The sequence below is a fragment of the Camelus ferus genome, chromosome 31 (assembly GCF_009834535.1).
Source record: "Camelus ferus isolate YT-003-E chromosome 31, BCGSAC_Cfer_1.0, whole genome shotgun sequence".
Taxonomy (NCBI): domain Eukaryota; kingdom Metazoa; phylum Chordata; class Mammalia; order Artiodactyla; family Camelidae; genus Camelus; species Camelus ferus.
This window is the reverse complement of record NC_045726.1, coordinates 13,485,770-13,505,534: the sequence shown is the minus strand read 5'-3', so window position 1 is coordinate 13,505,534 and position 19,765 is coordinate 13,485,770. Positions and strand designations below refer to the sequence as shown.

Sequence of the window (19,765 nt, the reverse complement as noted above, 5' to 3'; positions counted from 1 at the left end):
GAATGAGAAAATAAAATAAAATATTTATACAATATTGGGAAGGGAAAGGCCTTGCTAAGATCAAAAGCAAAGAAAGAAATCAAAAACAAAAAAGTGGATGTTTCTTAAGAGATAAAAATCCAAAAATTTTAATTTGTAGATACTGATAGGCATATGTAGAATAGGTAAACAAGATTATACTGTATAGCCCAGGGAAATATATACAAGATCTTGTGGTAGCTCACAGCGAAAAAAAATGTGACAATGAATATATGTATGTTCATGTATAACTGAAAAATTGTGCTCTACACTGGAATTTGACACAACATTGTAAAATGACTATAACTCAATAAAAAAATGTTTAAAAAAAAAAGACACTGGGGAACTCTTAAAAAAAAATCCGAAATTTTTGAATGCCCATACACAAGCATAATATTATTAAAAGCCAACAAACAAAAGTCAAGCAGCAAACTAGGAAATACTATTTATAACAGATGACAAAGATTAATATTCTTAATATATAAAGAGCCATTATAAATTAATATAAAAAGTATCATTCCACTGGAAAATGAGTGAAGATCATGAACAAATAATTCACAAAAGAAGAAATAAATATATGATTAAAAGAGTGTTCCATCTCATTAGCAATCAAAGAACAGAAATTGAAACTAGGTACATTTTGATACATAATGCATATCAAAGCCTTAAAAATGTTTATGCAATTTAAACTAGAAATTCTACTAGGATTTTACCTTAAGAAATGCCCACATATTTGCAGTATTATTTATAATAGTAATAATCTGGAAACCATATAAATCTCCCTTATCCCCAACCTAATTTTGGCCCTGGGGGAGGAAGCTATTAAAGGAATCTGGAAGGAGAACCATGCAGAGAACACTTCCCAGAGAGAGCAGTGACCTTTAATAGGGTACCAGAGGCAGCCCAGGGTGACCCCACAGAAAGGCTTCCTGAGATAAATACTCTGTCCTTACTCTCCTCCCTTTCTCTTACCTCCTGTAAGGCTTCCTCTCACCAGACCTATTTGAAAGCCGGAGAGCAAGGCTACTCCACTCAGCCTCTGGGACAGACAGCAGGGCAGAGGAAGAAAGAGTGGATCCAAGGGGCACAGAGACATCCACAGAGCAACCCAGTTAAGCAAAAGGAGCAAGTTCCAAAGCAGTATCTCATCTGATGCCCATTTTTACATAAATAATATATGGTGATATATTACATTGTGGTTGATTTTTAAATAGTTTTTGCTCTTGTGTACTTGTTAAATTTAATAGAATAAATATCATTTAAAGAAAAGAAAAGAAGAATTTCAAAAATTATAGATAGGTTATGACCTTGAGAAGATGAAATAAAAAGCCTGGATGGAAAAAAAAGTTAAAATATTTACAGGGGTTGATTTTGGTTTATGAGTATCTATGTTTCTAGAGTTAAAAGGGGTTATTTCTGAGGGACAAGGATTGTAGGTTTTTGTGTTTGCATTTTAATTTTTTCTTTCTTTCAAAATGTTCTAAAGTGAACATATGTTTTGCTATAATAAGTCCAGGAGATATTCAATAAGTAGATTGGGAGGGAGGAGAATAGATAGGCTTAAACTGGAGAGAGAAGAGACAGAATAGATAATAAGAATCTCTCTAAGAGGGGAGGGTGTTGCTCAGTGGTAGAGCACGTGCCTAGTATGCATGAGGTCCTAGGTTCAATCCCCAGTACCTCCATTAAAAAATAAATCAATAAGTAAATAAACCTAATTACCTACCCCCACTTAAATCTCCCTAGATGTCCTTCATCATCCTTCATGGCCAGAGGGGTAGGGGGAGGTTTGGCATTCTCAGCCCAACTATATTTATCTGCAGATTTTCTTCAAGTGTGTAAAATCACATTATGATTGCACAAGCTCCTTTTGCTCTAAGATTCCTTTTAAAGAAGAAACAGTTCTTATCTCATAGACTACATAACTTGCAGTAATAGTCATGAGACCGAAACCGAGCAGGACCCTGGGGGGCCCTCCTGGGTACACATCCTTTCCATGTCCCTAATTTCTTGTTTGTAGGAAATAATCTTCATTTAGCCTCCTTGACTTTCCCAGAGTTCCAAAGGGCAGGTTCAAATAGTTGCTAATCAGGGAAGAGGGGATGCAGAAACAAAGTCAAGAAACATTGTGGCAGAGGGTGGGTGTAGCTCTGTGGTAGAACACATGCTTATCCTTATCATGCATGAAGTCCCTGGTTCAATCTCCAGTACCTCCACTATAAATAAATATATAAAATAAAAAGAATTACCACCACCAAGCCCTGACCCCCCGAAAAGAAAGAAACAATTGTGCTGCAATAAAGCAGGTTCCTGATTCCTCCTCAAGGAATATACATAACAATACCTTTGAGTTCTGCAGGAATTAAAGCCTCCACCCAGATGGAAGATGGTAACTTCAGGCTGAGCACCAGATTCCTGAAACATTGCCCTGTTATCCACCACCAACCAATCAGAAGAAAGTCTGCACACCATGGAAGATAACAAAGACTTTGACCGCCCCCCTCCCCCCCGCCCCAAATAATTCTCCCTTTAAAAACTTTCATGGTCAAGCAGAATCTTTGGAGCTGGTTTTTGGACACAAGTTGACCTTCTCCCCAGGTTGTTGGCCTCCTGAGTAAAGCAAACTTTCCTGTCCAAGCAACACTCATCTCTCCGGTATTGGCTTTCCAGTGGCAAGCAGCCGAATCTGAGTTTGGTAACAAGACAAGGCAGACAAACATACGGCTTAAATAAGTACAGACATGGAGGAGAAGTTGGGAAAGTTACTTCCCTGCAGGGCATTGCAGCTGACTTCTAAGGGTCCTGTTACATCCTCCTAAGGGTCCTGTTCCAGCCTCCACAACATACTGCCCTCTGTGCCTCCTTGTGGAGGCCATGTGCTGACCTCCTGATCACAACTCTTCATTCCCTGAGGACTTTGAAACCCAGCTCACTGTCTTCTCTACTCAGGTCTTAACATCCTCTAAGTCAGTTCATCATCTACAAGTCTGAGTGATCCAATATGCTGGCATCTTAGCTTCTAGACTGCCTCACCTTCCAAGAGCTTTACGCCCATTCTGTCTTTGCCACTCTCTCCCCAGGGCACACTACTCCACTTCCATGTCCCTTTTCAGCCCCGTCCTTCCAGCTCTCCCCTCCATGGACTTCCTCCCACTAAAACTGTTTCTCAATCTCATGAAACCCATCAGTCCCATGCACTGATTTTACAGAAAAAAAAAAAAAATAGAAGCAATGAGACAAAGACTATCTGAATTCCTCTGCCTCCTTCCCAGCATAATGGAGAAGGTGACCCTCCCTAGGTTCAAGGTTTATCCCTCTTCCAATACTTCAGTCTTCTCCCTCCTACCCTCACTCACTGTCACGCAGCCTGTCAGTTGTTTCTTTCCTTTCCTGTATCTTTAATCCCTCCCCTTCAACTTGACTCTTCCTACCAGCACATAAATGTCCTTATGTCTCTTCCATCTTTAAAAGATCTCTTTGTAGTGGATGCTCTGATGCATAACCCAGACGTCCTCTTCTGGACCGAGACATTCATTCTTCCAGCTGCCAGGAGTGTTGGCTGCTGACAGCTCACAGCTCAAACCCCCTCTGGGAATTGCCACAGGGAGCTGCCTTGTCCGAGGTGACACCCATTCTCCAGGGCAGGCCACACCCTATGGCTGGTTGGTGCTGGAGTATTTTAAAGGTACTTAGGATTTGTTTTAAGCAGATATCATAAGACTCGCAGACATGGAGATGACTGCCATGAAGGAAGAGGTTTATGTTCATAAATCCTTAGAAACAGAAGGCATGGCATGCCATTCAGGGCCACATGGGGTAGCACCAGGGTTGGTCTGGAGGCAGAGGGAGTGAGGGGAAAATGTGAAGCCCTTTATTATGGTTTCCATGGGAAAGGCAAGGCACTGTAATCAGGTTTCAGATTGGCTACTTTGAATAATGTCATGGGCCCTGGGATATATGGACTGTTCCTCGTCTGGTGCCTGACCCTGCGATGATTAGAGCAGGTAGATAGTGACCCGAGTCTACGAGTCTGATAAAGGACATGGTTGGGGGTTATGGACTCTGGATTTGTTTGTATACAAAAGTCATGGTCACAGGGAAATTGTTTCTGTCTCTAGAATTAGCTAGGCCTGGGAGGGGCGGTCTCTCCAGAATCAGCAAGGCTCCAGATGCCAAAACATCAGAAAACACAGAAAGTAAAATGACATGATTAAAATAGGATAAAGGTCCAGGCCCCCTTAACTTAATTCTGGGACAACTCGGAAGGGACATCCTAGCTCTGCAGCTCCCAGAAGGCTCTGCCGAGGCCTGTGTCCCTGCACCATGAGCCAACCTCTCCCTCTGCTCCCTCATGCTGTCCCGACCCTCGGGAGCAGGCCCCAGAACATTTCCTGCCTGCAAACCTCCATCTCACCATGTGTTTTCTAGGGAATTGACTTAAGATCCTCTCCAAGCCCCACTAACCCTCACCCATCGCTCTCCTTTCCTTCACAGCCAAACTTCCTGGAAGAGCAACCTCTCCTCGCCATCTCCTCTTCCAGAGTGACACATTTTGCTCAGCTGTCTCAGCCTTCAGTGTGAGTTAGAATCAGGTGGAGGACTTGTTAAACCGCAGACCACAGGCTTCCACCTGTGAGTTCCTGAATCGGTGGATCTGAGGCAAGGCCCAACCACCTGCTTTCCTAAGGTGCCCCCATGTTAGAAAACCGCCTGCTTTCGCAGTTCCCGGTTCTGCCAGGACGAAGTCCACAAGTCTCAAGGCCCTTCCCCGTGTGGCCTCCATTTCCCAGTCAGCCTCATCTCCATCATGTCTTTCTGAATCTGTCATCTGTGGTAGTTGTGGCTTCTGCTGGAGATAAGCTCTCCCTCTTGCCTCTGGGCCTTTGAATGTATTTTTTCCCTGCTCCTGACACCCCACACATATTTCCCTGTTCAGGTAGCCCCTTTTTAACTTCCTGTCTCTTCTCAAGTCACCTCTTCAGAAGTCTTCACCCTCTACCTGCCTCCCTTCACAGGCAGCCCTTGCTAAGCCATCACTGAGTGAATGGAGGAATGGACAAGCGGGGAGAAACCCTTCTCCCAGCTGAGGCAAAATGGTAAAGGAAGAGGCTGCAACGGGGTGAGCTGGGCCCACTGGTGGCTCCTGGGAGGCAGAGAGGAAGAGTCTGCATCTGTAGGAAGAGGGGTGACACTGAGGTTTCAATTTCCCTTTCTGCTTGCTCTGGCCCTGGACAGACCACAGTGGCCACCTCCTCGGGCTGGCAGTCTTGTCCTGCTCTCAGCCCCCGCTACCCCCTACCTCTCTCTGTCTGCCCACCGCTTGGGCCAGATGAGACCCACATCCTGCACCAGCTCTCCCAGGGGAGTCACCTCCCCATTCTGGGGCATCCAGCCAGCCCTGGCGGGAGCAACGTGATCACTTCAGTATGCATGGCAAGCTCCCCCGAGGGACGCTGTGAGGGATGACCTTGCCGTCCGGGACAGAACCAGCTCCCTGTGAGTTTGCTGATGTGCAGTTGGGCTGCTTCCTGGGCCTGGGGGGTGGGGAGGATGGGGGAGGCAGGGCAGACTCGCATTTTCTCTGCAGACATTTGGCCCCAATTTTTAAACACAGGTTACGTAACACCTGAGAGCGACGCTCCCCTGTCACCCACACCTTTCCCTTTCTGTGGAGCATTTCACAAGCCCAGCTGCTTCTCAGAGAAGGTCTATTTTGGGAGCTGTTTCCATTTGACCTATATTAAGCACAGTCACAAGGCAGAGGCACGTCGCGGGGTACAGGGTGGCCTGCTTGCTCTTTGTGCTTTTTTAGTGTCACGGGTGAGAAAAGCAGACAAGCCAGTGCCCAGAGCTTTGCAGCTGGGACTCAAGTGGCCCACGGGCCTTTGCAAGGCATCAAGCTCCAGAGAGCTCTAGGCTCGGACCACCCACCTGGAACTGGGGAGGCCCAGGCCTGCGTCCCACTTCCCACTTCTGCTTTGCCTCCCCCAGAGGCCCTGCTGCCAGAGAACCCCTGAGTCACTGCAGCACCAGTCAGGGAGGAATTTAGGTTCCCTGCAGGCCAGGCCAGGATGAGTCCCACCTGGGCCTATGAAAGGCAGTTAGTAGAGTTTTAACTGGCCCTCAAGTCCCTCCATGGAAATTTCTCCTTCCCGAGTTAGTGATCAAATCACATGACCAGCAGGGGCAGAGAAACGGCTGCTGGGAGCCCTCTGGCCGAGGTACTGTGTCCAAACAGGTACTGATCAGAGTCCCAACACTCTGAGGGCCTGTGGACAAAATGACAACAGAAGAGACTCACTATGTGCCCCATTTGCCCCTCTTCAATGAGGGCATCTCTTGGATCCCCGTTTTCTCCCTTGAGCCCCTTCGCATTGTCTCCTTAGGAGCAGAAGTCGGACTCCAGGTTCTAAACCTCTATCCCATGCTGCTGTCCCCAAAACCTACAGCTCTGGCACATCCTCTCTCTTGGGAGTCAAGCCCAAAATCTCCAAACAGTTGTCCCACTGATACATCACACTGGGAAGCAGAACCGCAGGCCTCCTCCAGGCCCGAATCAGCCCCACCCCCAGGATGCTGCTGGCCGGCCCTTCCACATGGGGTATGCTGTTTCTATCTTAGAAGGACAGAAGGGACATTGACCTGACCTGACAGGGACACGTGCAGCCAGCTGGGAGGGGCTGAGGTTGTATCCCCTCAGATCAGTGGAGGGCCACCATCAAGATGCTGGGTTGGTCCTGCACACCAAAGCTGCACACCTGACTCCCACCAGAGCTGGCTGGAAGCACCTCAGGAGGTGGGAGGTGGCTCCCTTGGAAGAGTTGTTATGGGGCTGGGAGGTGGGGTGGGGGGGTTAGCGGGAGGGGTGGAGGGAGCTGGGCAAGGGGCTGCAAGCTAAGAACAGAAGGAGAGTTTGGGCCGCTCTCCCTTCTGAAGGAGACAGATCTCACTCCATCTACGGAGTGTGTAACGACTTTTACTTTAAACTGAGCAACCAACGCCCACACCTGGTGGCCTTTCTCTTGCCTTCCAATACAGCCTGCACTCTGTCTATGGATTGCCGCTCAGTATCGATTTTCAAGCAGCGAGCAGCCAGACCTGAGCTCGGAAACAGGACGACTGAGGAATTTCAAGTCTAGGGGTTCCCTTCTTGCTCAATATGTATATCCCGCAGAGTGAATTAGCAACAAACAAGAATGGAAAAAACGTGAGAAAAGATACTTTATGCCAGCCCTGGGACCCATTGCCAATACTCAACAAATCAGGAGAGGTGCTGGGTGTGCTCCAACACTGCTCGACAGGGGAGAGTGGGCTGAGAGGAAGGGGAGCAGGGGAGCCCTACGCCCGCCGTGGCACTGCCCGCAGCAGCCTGCAGGACAGTCCGGACCTGCACAATAAAGCTGAAAAGCAGAAACTACAGCCAGTTCAGTTCAATTCTAGTCTTCCCACCTGCCCACTGCATTTACTGTGGACAAGTCACCATACCTCTCTGTGTCATATTTTTATCCCCCGAAAAGTTAAAATACTGTGTTACATTAAGTGCCACCTGCGAAACAAAACAAAACAAAAACACAGCGATAAAAAATCTTGAGTTTGGGCTTGAAAGGTGGCAAAACCAAGAATGGAGGAGAGGCTGGTTAGTGTATTCTAGGCAGGGATACAACCCTGAGAAGGAGAAGAGCAGGGCAAGGCAAAGCACAGCCATCACATAGGGTATGTGGGATGCTCTGAGAAAATGGCAAAGAGTGAATTAAAAGCAAAAGATGGAACCAGCTTAAGGAGGTCCTTCCAGCTGGGTGGCCCCTTTTCTTCCCACTCCCTGCAGCATGACAAGTCCTGGCTGCCCATCACACCCAGGGGACTCTTGGGGTGGAGGGTGTGGAAGCCATAAAACACTTTCTGCAGGCTGAGATTGAGACAGCCTGCAGAAAGTGTTTGGTTGACCTGCGGACAACCCAGCGGGTCTCCCAGGCTGCCAGAACCCCCAGCAGTAAATATTTGTGAAAGGCCACCTCTGTCCTGGGGGCAGGAATGTTCAGGAGGTGGGGATGCTGGGACCACAAGACCAAAGGAAAGGACTGTGGAAGCAGAGCTAAACAGAGGCCATGAAGGGCTGTGGGAAGAAAAACCCACTTTGATCATTAAGTGATAAAGAAAAGGCCATATTATCTTCTTCTCAAGGAAATACCAAAAAAAAAAAAGAAATTTTTTTTTTTTTTTAAAGGGAGAGACTCCAATAGATGCGATATTGTCATTTTCAGTTGGGGTAAATGTCAAAAGCATTGTTTCTGTTGATACAGCATAATGGATAGAACACATTTTGGGGAGGGGGGGATGACAATATACCCATCAAGACGCAAGCTCCCACTGACTCAGTTTTCCCCCTTTCTGCTAATTTAGAAATGTTCCAATGAAGAAAAAAGGCTCCTTGTGTACTGACTGCATGCTACACAAAGGCTGGAAAATGACTTTCACTCCGTCATTCCAGCGCTTAGCACTTTGTTGGAACGTGGTAGGTGCCCAGTAAACTTGCTGAAAGCACAAATTTGCAGAGAAGCTCTTCGCTCATTGCAGGTCAGCTCTAGAAGATTGGTGAATCCCATCCAGTGATGGTAATATTAGACCATTGTTCAACAGTTTTATGAATAAGAAAATAGCTGTAAAAGATATTTGGGGACAATTTGGGAAATATGAATATGAACTGAGTAGTAAATGATATTAGGAAACTTTTGTTAATTTACTCAAGTGTGATGATGGTTTTGTGTTTATGAAGGAGAATGTTCTTTTTGAGAAAACGCATGTTAAGATATTTAGGAGTAAAATGTCATGACATCTACAAGTTATTTTGAAAAGTTTGGGCAAAAAATAAAAGCATATAAGAAACACATTAACAATTGTTAAGTCTAGGTAATGGGAATATGAATATTCATTGTGCTACTTTTTTTCAATTTTTCTGTATGTCTGCAAACATTTGCAATAAAAAGTGTAAAAAGATAATGGCCCCATGCAACATGAGGCTAGAAGAAAGAAAAGAAAAATGTAATATCTTTTATGGTTGATAAATACAAAAGCGAAAAAATGTATTAAAAGTGTATAACATGGACATAGAAGAACTGAAAATCATTGAACCCATGGAAGATATCTTTTACTTAACTTCCTGTTATGTTTTCTTATCTTTGAAAAGCATGTTTAAAAGCTATTTACAATAAGCTATTCATTGCCTAACTTCTTTTTTGTATATTGTCATGATAAACATATATAGATGTATATATCTTTATTAGAGTTTTTATGCCAACTTATTTAGCATACCAAATTGCAACTTTCTGTTTCAACTTGAGTTACATCACATTTTCCTTTATCATTGACCTATGGGATGCGATAAAACAATTAAAATGCTGACTAAACCTTAAGAAAAAAATCCACCCAAATTTATTACATAGTGACGTTTTACAACTGAAACGTTGTAGCAAAACATTCTCTTCCTAAAGGCATATTTTTTCCTTCCTTTCTTTCTTCCAAATTAAATAATTCCCCTTTGTGTTTCTCTCCCCCATCCCCCACCCAAAGGTATTACATGTTTTAAAAATCTGAAAGATAGTAAAATATACAGAAAGAAAAATTTAAGACCCTTAATTTCAACATCTAGAAAAAAACAGTTCACATTTTGTGATATTTCTTTCAGTCGTTTTTCTCATGTATGAATTTTTCTTAATTAATTGAGATCATACTGATAAACAATCATGTGTGTGTGAGCGTGCCACACACATTACATCTTCTGGATATACCAGCACGAATTTAAACCTTTCACTGTTGTATGGCACTTAGTGCTATAGACTAATGTTTGTCTTCCCCCACAAGTTGAAGCCTAATCCCCAAGGTGATGGTATGTGAAGGTGGGACCTTTGGGTGGTGGCTAGGTCATGAGGGGGAGCCCTCATGAATGGGATTAGTGCTCTTATAAGAGAGACCTCAGAGCCCTCCCTTCCTCCTTCCACCATGCGCAGACACAGGGAGAAGACAGCTACCTATAAATCAGGATACAGGCTCTCACCAGGTACTGAATATGCCAGCACCTTGATCTCCCACCCTTCGGAACTGTGAGAAATATTTCCCTGTTGCTTATAAGCCATCCAGTTTGTGGTGATCTGTTATAGCAGCCTGAGTGGTCTAAGATACTAAATATATTTTATTCTTCATTTTTTCCCTATTTCTAGTGTTACAAACATCCTATACATAAATATTTTCTTAACTTCTGACAATTTCCTTAGATTTTGTCCTTAAGAGTTTTCTTGGGTCAAAGTATATGAATTCTTTCCTCTTAGTATATACATAGGAGATGAAAAATATAGCTTTTCCTCTACCCTCTTACGTTTAGTGACTGAGGCCTGTGAATTAAACTGACAAATGACAGATTAACAGAGGAAAAAGGTTTATTTGGGTTCACATGAGAGCCAACAAATGAAGTAGCTGGTTCATTAAATGGTGAAAGTTAAAGGCTGCCTATCTAACTTAGCAGGGGAGAGGGAGGGTTGGAGGAGAAAAATCCTTCCACGGGAAGAATAAATAGGTTTCTTTAGGAAAGATACATGAATTTTCAGAACAAAAAAGAGACAAAGTTTGTGATGATGTTTGTCTATACAGATGTGAGATGTATTTCTTTTTCCTTCAGGGCCATACAAATTCCCCAGAAAAGGAATTTGGGGTAAGTTTCATTTGATCTATTTTGGGAATAGGTCTACCCTGAAGAAATAATTTATGGCAGACTTATTTTTCAGCAATTGCTGCTTTTAGTCAGATAAGAGAAGTTCTGAGAAAGCTTCTTTCTGCATCCGTTGAATCTCAAATGTCTTCAGCTTAAAATAATTTTTATACCAACTCCTGGATTCTGGGTGGGTCCTCACAGATACCATTTGATTATTTTCCAGAACTGTTTTACTAGTTTGTGCTTTTGCCAAGCAAATGGAGTTCAGTATTAAAATCATTTTTAAAAAATCCTTATTGACTAGATCAATTAAAATTGATAAAAATTTCACTCTTTAAAAATAACTAAGTGAGATTAAGCCTTTGAAAATAGGTTTGCTTCCATATTTATTTCCTTATTTTAATGAATTATATTTGCATGCTCTCTACCTATTTTTATTTATACTAATAAATTAAAATCTTTCAGACTTTAAATACTCAATTGTTATATTAGAATATTTATGATGACTGTGGAAAAAAATTGTGTATTTATCTTACCAGTGTGAAGGGAAATAAGAATTCATTTAATCGTCAAATTCCTTAATAATTTTGAAAAGCAGAAGGGTCATTTCATTTAATCAGGACAATTTTGATTGTTATCTTAGCTGTCTTCAAAGTGAAAGTCTGGACTAAAGTCCAACATCAAGTTTTTTTAAAAAACAAACTCTGTGGATATTTAAAAATCGTGCTCCAAATTCCAAGGACTCTAATCTTCTAACAGCTTTGTGTGACGTCTCAAATACTTTAGCAATCCCAAATTACACATTTGTGTTTCAACTTGATTATATTAAGTGCACTTTTCCCCATAACTGTGACTGTTGCCCAAAGATCGGCCCCCTTCCCTGGCGAGCCAAATAAATCAGAGACCGGATCTCCGAGCTTAGAAGAAAAGAGGCAGCTTTAATACTTTGCCGAGCAAAGGGGACTCCCAGCAGGCTAATGCCTTCAAAACTGTGACGCCCACCTTGGGGATGGGGTGGGGTGGTTATACAGCCATAGCTCAAACAATAAAGCATCTTTCGATAACAATCAACAGAATCATTTTCTCATCAGAAGACTTACAATTGCATCATGATGCCTCCAGGTGACCAGTTCTATAGAGGCTAGATCTCTTTGTCTCATAAGCATTCAAGGCCTGGTTTTCTTGGTAGTTTAGACTCTTTTGTAAGGTTACAGTCCCTTCTCCTTGGACTCTGAGTCCAAGCATGGTCATTACTTTCAATTACTGGAATAAAGTAGAAACAGAAAGATCAATAGCTTTAGTTTTAACGATGGGCCTGGAGCTGTATAAGTAGCAACCGGTTGGTTAGGTTTGTTGTCTGTTCTAAGGGCAAGCATAAGAATAAGCAATCTGTTAGCCTAAATGTGGCCATTTTATTATTCCTCATTCATGACCCCCAAAACAGTATTTTTAAATTTGTTCAAATCTCCCATATTTAACTGTCCCTTTTAGCTGTAGCCAATCAAAAAAAAAACAAAAAAACAAAAAACCACTACGTTTCTCTAAGCTGCTCCATTTGAGTATGATCCGTTATGTTTGTAGAGATTAAAGCAAAAGAATTTGTTCAGAACTTTTCCAATTTGAAAACACTTACTGATTTTCCTCTGAGATTTATAAGTGTATTTTCTGGAATTCTACTGCAGTAGATATAAAAGGTCTGCTTGTCAGAATATATTTTTTCCTTTCGACCTCATTTCCTATTGTAAAAGCAACCTGTCAGTGCCTGGCACAGTGCCTGCCGAAACTAGCTCCTTAGATGTTTGTTTGTGTTGACTATTAGCAGATGCGGAAGCCTCCAAAAGGGGAAGAACCCCAAAGAGTGGGGTCTTGTCTTCCAGCCATGAAAGAATTCACAGTGGAGACAAAGGGGCAGAATGAAAGCTGCTTTATTGCTCAAAAAAATGAAAAGAGGGAAAAATACGCGAGTGGAAAGACACTCGAGTGGGGAAGCTGTAATCCCAGGTGGCTTGATGTAAGAACTCCTGCTTTGGGGGGGGTCTCAGCTGGCTCCTTTTGATATCAAGCAGGACCTGTGGGGTCCTCCCTGGTACAAATCTTCCCATGTTCCCCATTTCTTGTTTGTAGGAAATAGACTTCATTACGCCTCCGTGACTTTCCCTGAGTTCCAAAGGGCAGATTCAAGCAGTTGCTTATCTGGAAAGGGAGGGAAGGGAGGGAGTGCAGAGACAGCGGAGGAACTGTCAAGAAACAACAGTGCAGCCTTGGGGCAGGATCCTGGTTCCTTCTCAAGGAATATACATAACAATATCTCCAAGTTCTTCTGCAGGAATTATAGCTACCACCCCTGCAACCCCTGCCTCTAGCTTATGGCTGAGCAGAATCTTCAGAGGTGGTTTTTTGGGGGACACTGGGTCCACCAGATTGTTGGCATTCTGATTAAAAGAAACTTCCCTTTTTGTTACCAAGGCTGTTGCTCCCAGGATCATACCCCTGCCCCTCCCTCAAATAGAAACCAATTACTCTTATCTAAGCCTCAGGAGGCAGCTGCAAAGAGAAGAAACAAGAACTGGTTAGAACCAACAGAGACCAAGATGGTGGAGGATTTGACTTCCAGTGGACCTGGAGCCTTATTATACATTCATTGTAATGTATTAGCATGCTGAGGGACACAACCACCAGTTGACAACTGCCATGACAAAAACCCACACAAGGAAGGAAGATGGAAGATAAGGCGATCGGCTCCATCACACCTGGAAGAAAGATGTGATGGCGGAAGCCTCCCATAAAAGTCCACATGGCCCGAGCTGCAGCTGGACTTGTCTCAACTGTCCATCTTGGCTTACAGAGCCCTGCTCGAGCACCTTTTCCTTGCTCATGTGCCTTTCTTTCCTTCTTCTCTTTTGAGAAATAAAACAGCCATTCACTTTGTCCCGCTGCCTCTGCTGTGAGTTCTTTCACAGCTGGCGGCAAGGACCCACACTGGTGGACCTCCTAATTTAGGGGTCTCTCTATCCACTGACACTTTTATCCATCTTCCTTGTGGCTTCTTGTCTCCTTCCATTGGCTGCTCTTTTCCTGCTTGCTTTCCAGTCTATTCTGCTGTGTGGAACAGACACTGCAAAAACAAGATCAAGTAACTGGGGCCCCTCAAGCAATGTGGTCAAGCTAGGTTAAGCAAGCTATGAGTCAAGCCAGTGGGCTTCTTAAACAATACAAATATATAAATCAGATCACTCCAGGACTTTGTGTTTCTGCAAGGTAGTTTTTTCCATTCCTCAAGCAGAAGCATTTTCTGGGGCCAACAATAGATTAATTTTAAACTTTAAACAAGTCTGTAGTCAATAGGTCCAGGTTTAGTTTCCTTTCTCCTTGCCTCCCTCAAATGGAGTTGATTCAACCACTGGTGAAAGAAAAACATCTCTTTAACTCTGGTGGTGGTGACAATTATTTTCAAACCTACACTGAACTGTATCGCTGAGGGAAAGAAAGGGAGCTTGGGGCAGGTCTGGTGGAGCTCCCCCCAGCTTATTCCAGCTATGGCAGCCTCTGAGCCTCTGGTGGCCTCCCTCCCCCCACCCTCACTCTGCTTCAGTGGAGTCATGAGATACTCTCCTCACTAGGGCGGCCCCTCGAGATTGTTCCAAGTAGGCTGGTTGTGAGAGTTCAGTCTTCTGCCAACCAGATTCCTTTGAATAAGCCACAGGGTCCCTGCCAGGAATTCACAGCTGTAGCCGGTGCAGGTTGGGGTGGGGGTGGGTTGGGGGGAGGATAAAAGGGGACAGAACTGAGGTGCCGTCTGCAGACACTTCCTTCTCCTACCCGCCCCTGAACAACTCCACCTGCTCTCCAGGGGGTGCAGAAGGAGCTGTCGGCCCACTCCAGCTGGAATGCTCTTACAGCAAAGTGCTGGCTTCTCCAGAGGCGTGTCGGGCCTGAGCTTGGCCCCGAGCCCCGTCAGCTGAGCTCCACCTGCAGTGGCACCACGCTGCTCAGCCCAGGCAGCCCGAGGTCTGGACCACTGCACGTTCAGGGGCAGTTGGCCCCTCTGCCAGCTCCCCTACCCCCTAACCCCAGGCCTCCCCACTGGGATCTATAAACGGTGATGTCTGTCACTGGGAGGGCTAAGTACCAGGACCTGCCCAGGCATTTCTGCAGCAGAATTGGAAAAGAGAAGCCTTCCATAGCTCTCAGCTCTGTCCTCTCACCATGCCACCCAACCAATGCACAGGAAAATTCAGAGCCTCCTGGCCAGGGGCCATCACCTCTGTTTCTGTCCTGCAGACTAAGGGAGGCCCTGGGCAAGATGGCAATATCTGTTCGGGGCTCCTCCCCCAGTCTCTTGGCTTTTCCACCTGCCAGGGGAGAACTCCGCTCCACTCGCTCCCTCCAGCCGTCCACTGCTTCCTCCTTTGGCTGGCTCTCTTATTCTCAAGACTTTCTGATCTACCAAGGCAGAACTACCTAGCAAATCAGACTTCAGATTTTGGGCAAATTCCAACCCATTGTTAGTCTTTCTTGTGAGTTGTGAGGCACCTTCTGGTCTCAGTTTAGAAATAATGGGAACATGGTTGATTAGTTTTGCCTGCCACATGCCTGAGTGGGAATATAGGTAAGATGTAGCATGTTTGCACAAATGTGGACACTATTTTTATACCAAACCAGTGAAATAGAGTTCAAATAGTTTTGCTAAAAAGGACTGAAAGTCTGAGGTTAAGAGTTTGGCCATAGTAAAGCATGAGTAAAATGTGGGGGAAAAATACTTGGTTTTGGTGATGACGATCATAACTTATGTTTTTATTTTCTACCTTAAAAAAAGTTTTTGGTGGCGATATGACTTATTTATTATTTAAATAACTGATTGCATGTACTTTGGATGGTTCTATTAAACATTCAAGAGTGCAATTTGTTTTTCTGGAATTTGAGGGGGCCCATTTCAAATTGCATTGGGTTGCTGAGGGTTGCCCCACAATATGTTTATTCCAGGGGATGCACATGAGTCTCTTCCTGACCAAGGATATGGCTGGAAAGTGTTTGTACTGGTGGGAGTGATGGCCATGATCTGGAATCTTCTCATCAGTGAAGAACTCTGCTTCTGAATAACCAGTTGGAATGTTGGGAGGTACATCAAATACTTTCAAAGTAGTGCGAACACACACTATTTCTCCTTTATTTATTTTCTACTTTCTAAATGTTCTACTATGAACCTGTATAATCAGAAAAAATAAGATATAAAAAGAATATAATGCTATGTACCTAGTGTCATACTGTGTGTTTTTTTCTATAGCTATATCTATTGGTGGTGAAAGTTTTAGTGGTTTTTAATTTTTCATATTTCCCAAGTTTTCTGCAATTATTAATATGTATTAAGGAGCATTGGTTAATTGTAGAACCAGGGAAATATTTTTAAAGATACAATACTTTTTTTTCTTAGCAAAACAAGCAAAAAAAAAACCCAGTTGATAAAAATGAATTACAGATGGAGATCTAATCAGAAAAGGAAGCTTAACATGTTTGAGAAAGAAATACAGAAATATAGAAAGCTATATTTACTACCTTAGGATAGGGATGGGTTCCTTAATCAAGACATAACATATTAGCCGCGAAAGAAAACTTGATTAACTTCATTCAACTGTGATGTAATTGAGAATTCATGTTCAGCAAAAGCCAACATAAAGAGAGTCATAGATCAAGCCACACTCCTGGAGAAAATATTTGTCACACATACAGCTGAAAAAGTTAGAAATATTTTTCTATATTAAAATATATAACATTTCATAATATATAATTTTTTCATGTAATTCAAAATATTAGTTTCAGAATATGTAAATAATCCATACCAATCACTGATGATTAGAAAATGATGATGTCCAAAAAATGGGCAAAGGACATGAGTGGGCACCTCATAGAAGAAGAAACGCAAATGTACCAAAACATATGAAGATAACCACTCCACCTTGTTAGTACTCAGAGAAACACAGGCTATTCCACTGAGATACCATCATATACAGAACTGGAGGGCCAAAGTTTAAGTTCGAAAAGGCAAGTGGAGGGGGGAGGGTATAGCTCAGTGGTGGAGCATGTACTTAGCATGCGTGAGGTCCTGGGTTCAATCCCCAGTATGTCCTCTAAAAATAAATAAGTAAATAAATAATGAGAAACCTAATTACCTCCCCCCAACCAAAAAACAAATAAAAACTTAAAAAAATAAAAAGGCAAGTGGAAATGAGAACGTGGGGCATCAAGAACTCTACACTGCTGGGGTTATAGCCACTGGAGAAAACACTTGGGTGTGATTTGTCAAGTTCAGCATGAGCATACAGTAAAAGCCAGCAATTCCAATTCTAGGTATCTATCCAATGAGAGATGCTTGAATGTGTGCCCCTGAAGACAAGTGCAAGAATATTCAAAGAAGCAAGTTTTCATAGTAGCAAAACCCTGGACAGCAGAATAACATGCTGGAAATGACAGTTCAGGAAGAATGAAGGAACCCAGCTACACACATCAGTGTGGCTGTACCTTAGTTAAGCAAAGCTGAGAAAAACACGAGTCCAACAAGATGAGGTACATGCAGTGTAACACCACATCTCAAAGCTTCCAAACAAGCAAATCTGGACAGTGCATGATTAAGGGATGCCCACACAATAGGATATACAAAATTTTAAATCATCAAGGAAATGACAAATACAAAATTCGAGTTAGAAGTTGCTCTGTTGGAGGTGGGAGGTGGGAATGGGGAAGCCACACATTTGTAGCTTCGACCATATAGTGTATTGGTTGCGTTACACTTTTTAAATTGAGAAAGGGATTCACAATTGTTTGGGCCCTTACTATGTTTTAGAATTTGGACACATGTAATATTTTAATATACTATGTATTACGTTATTTTAAGTTGTCAACAGCTACAGAGGTGGAACACCTTAGCTATGAACTCAGTGTTGACTGAGCATTTCAAACTCTTAAACCTATCTGGTCATAATGTATTGTTGTCTCATTAAACGTGCTTCGAATCTGAAAAAAAAAATTCCTGATTGTAATCTTTGGTGTGTGGCTGGAGGCACAGACCCATTCCCGTATACCCACTCTTTACTGTTGGGCCAACTGATGTCCTTCAGAGTCTGATGACCCCCATTCCTAGGCTGTCAGATGTCTGCCTGTGATCCCTCAGCAGATAAAGTACATTCTTTACTAGGCATGTTTGCCCTAACAAACTAATAGTCCTAGGTAATCATCTCACAATAGCTCAGGTTGGCTTGTTTCAGCCCACCTTAGCAGAGGCAAACCCCACCACTCATATGGACCCTAAACCTCTTACCTCATCTACAACCAATCAGAGCCTTGCACATAAGCCGATCAGGCACCTTGTGGCTCTACCTGATAAAAGACCCCAATAACTGGCCCTCAGTGCTCACACAGTCACCCCTCGCCTGTGTGGCCCACTGTTGTCTATGACAGTGTACCCCTAATAAACTCTTTTATATTCTTATACTTAATCTCTAGTAAATTCTTTTACCAAACCCACACCTCGTGATGTCACCAACCGGCCACACTGTTGTGTCACACATTTACTCCTCTACATCTTCCCAAATGAAGGTGGTCCCCCAAGGGCAGCTGAGAGGGAGAGGGTGGGATGAATGCCGACATCACGCTTCTCTAATGCTCCCTACAGACCTACTCTTCCAGAGAGTAGGGTACCGGCTGGACCTCCGGGCATCCTCTTCAGATAACCAGGTGAGGGTTTGTTTCCTGAGTACACTGAGGAACTCCCCTGGCCCTGCATCCCAGGGGTCAGCCTATTGGACTGACAGTCCTTTACTTCTCCACAGAACTGCTGGAAGAGACAGGGTAGGACTCTGAGCCCTGGAATCCTGGGCAGCTAGGGGAGATAGGGGGTCAGGGGCAGTCTGGTGAGGGGATGGGAAAAGCAATTGCCTTCTGGAAGAGTGGAAGTAAGGGAGATGCACAAAGCAGAGGGGCCACTGCAAGCTACTGCTGCACACACCGGAGACCCTCGGGAGGTGAGTGCCGTCAGGACCATGGGGATCCTCTCCATTTTCCCCGATGAAATACTTAATGGGAAGAAGTTGGGGTGATGGCAGACCTGGAAATGAATCCAGGCCTTCAATGCCCAGCCCAATGCACTGTCATGACAACCTTCCCTTTTACTCTACACAGTCCCAGCCACGGCCAGCCCCTCACATAACATTCAAAATGGGGAAGTAACAAAGTTCGAGCTGCTGGGAGTGATACAGAAGCGCCCTCAAGCGAGTAACCAGGCTGTTGTCCCTAGCATTTAAAGTTAGGCGTTATCTAACCATTAAGACTCACAAAATGTTCAGCTGAGATCCAGAAATCCACTCCAAGAAGCACAGGGGTCAGGCTAGGTTCTGATGGTCTCTGCATCATCTTCTTGAGTTTCCTGGCTGGCCAGCCGGGTGTGTCTGACCACTACAAGCAAACAGCTTTCCTGCTGTTTGTTTTCCACCTGTGCAGGTGAGCAGAAGCAGAAAGGAAGCCTTCCTGTCCAGCAGCACTGCCTCCCACCCCCAACACCTCCCACCTGGTTTCTCCAGCCTGGCTGGCCCCTCCACAACTCTATAGAGCCTTTAGCTCAGGGAGCCAAAATTAAAAATTAATCACCGGTGGGGTGAAAACAACAGCGCTGTTCCTTGGCTCTGGGCCAGTCTCCCAGGATATGCGTCAGAAAAAGCCAGTGAGTGAAATTCCAAAGCCTGATTCACATGAGTCACCAGGGAGGAGGAGAGACCAGGATAGAAGTCAGAATGAGAGCCTGAGGGCAGACCAAAGCAGGGCCCTGGGGGGTCAGGGGCTGGGCAGAGGCACGGGGAATGCTCACCTGCCCATAGGTGGGATAAGGGACTGCTGCCCAGGTAGCTTATCTCTGAGCTCAGCAGGACCCTGGATGGGGTGGGAACTGACCACGAGGCCTGCCTACTGGTTCCACCCCTGGATACAGTAACCATGTTCCTCACCTGGCTCCCCATAGGCTAGCTTTTGGATCCCAGCCCTTAAAATCCCTGTGGTTGT

The 19,765-nt window shown here is 44.2% G+C and overlaps 1 protein-coding gene and 1 long non-coding RNA gene across 5 annotated transcripts in view; one reads left to right on the top strand and one right to left on the bottom strand.

The window, feature by feature from the left end:
• PEBP4 (phosphatidylethanolamine binding protein 4) overlaps positions 1-19,650 on the bottom strand; it is a 228,156-nt gene extending 208,506 nt beyond the window's left edge. The window contains exons 1-2 of one of the 4 annotated variants that reach the window (XM_032471080.1): positions 19,575-19,650; positions 19,046-19,202 (exon numbers count right to left, since the gene is read on the bottom strand). In XM_032471080.1, the coding sequence (XP_032326971.1) occupies positions 19,046-19,123 (78 nt within the window). In that variant the 5' untranslated portion in view covers positions 19,124-19,202; positions 19,575-19,650. Of the gene's footprint in view, positions 1-19,045; positions 19,295-19,574 lie in introns of those variants that run through there. The other 3 variants (XM_032471083.1, XM_032471084.1, XM_032471079.1) reach the window with 3 other exon arrangements.
• Positions 5,362-9,511, top strand: LOC116660801. The gene is made up of 3 exons (XR_004316440.1): positions 5,362-5,514; positions 7,057-7,225; positions 8,419-9,511. It is a non-coding gene; the product is annotated as an uncharacterized LOC116660801 (long non-coding RNA).
• Positions 19,651-19,765: the final 115 nt, after the last annotated feature.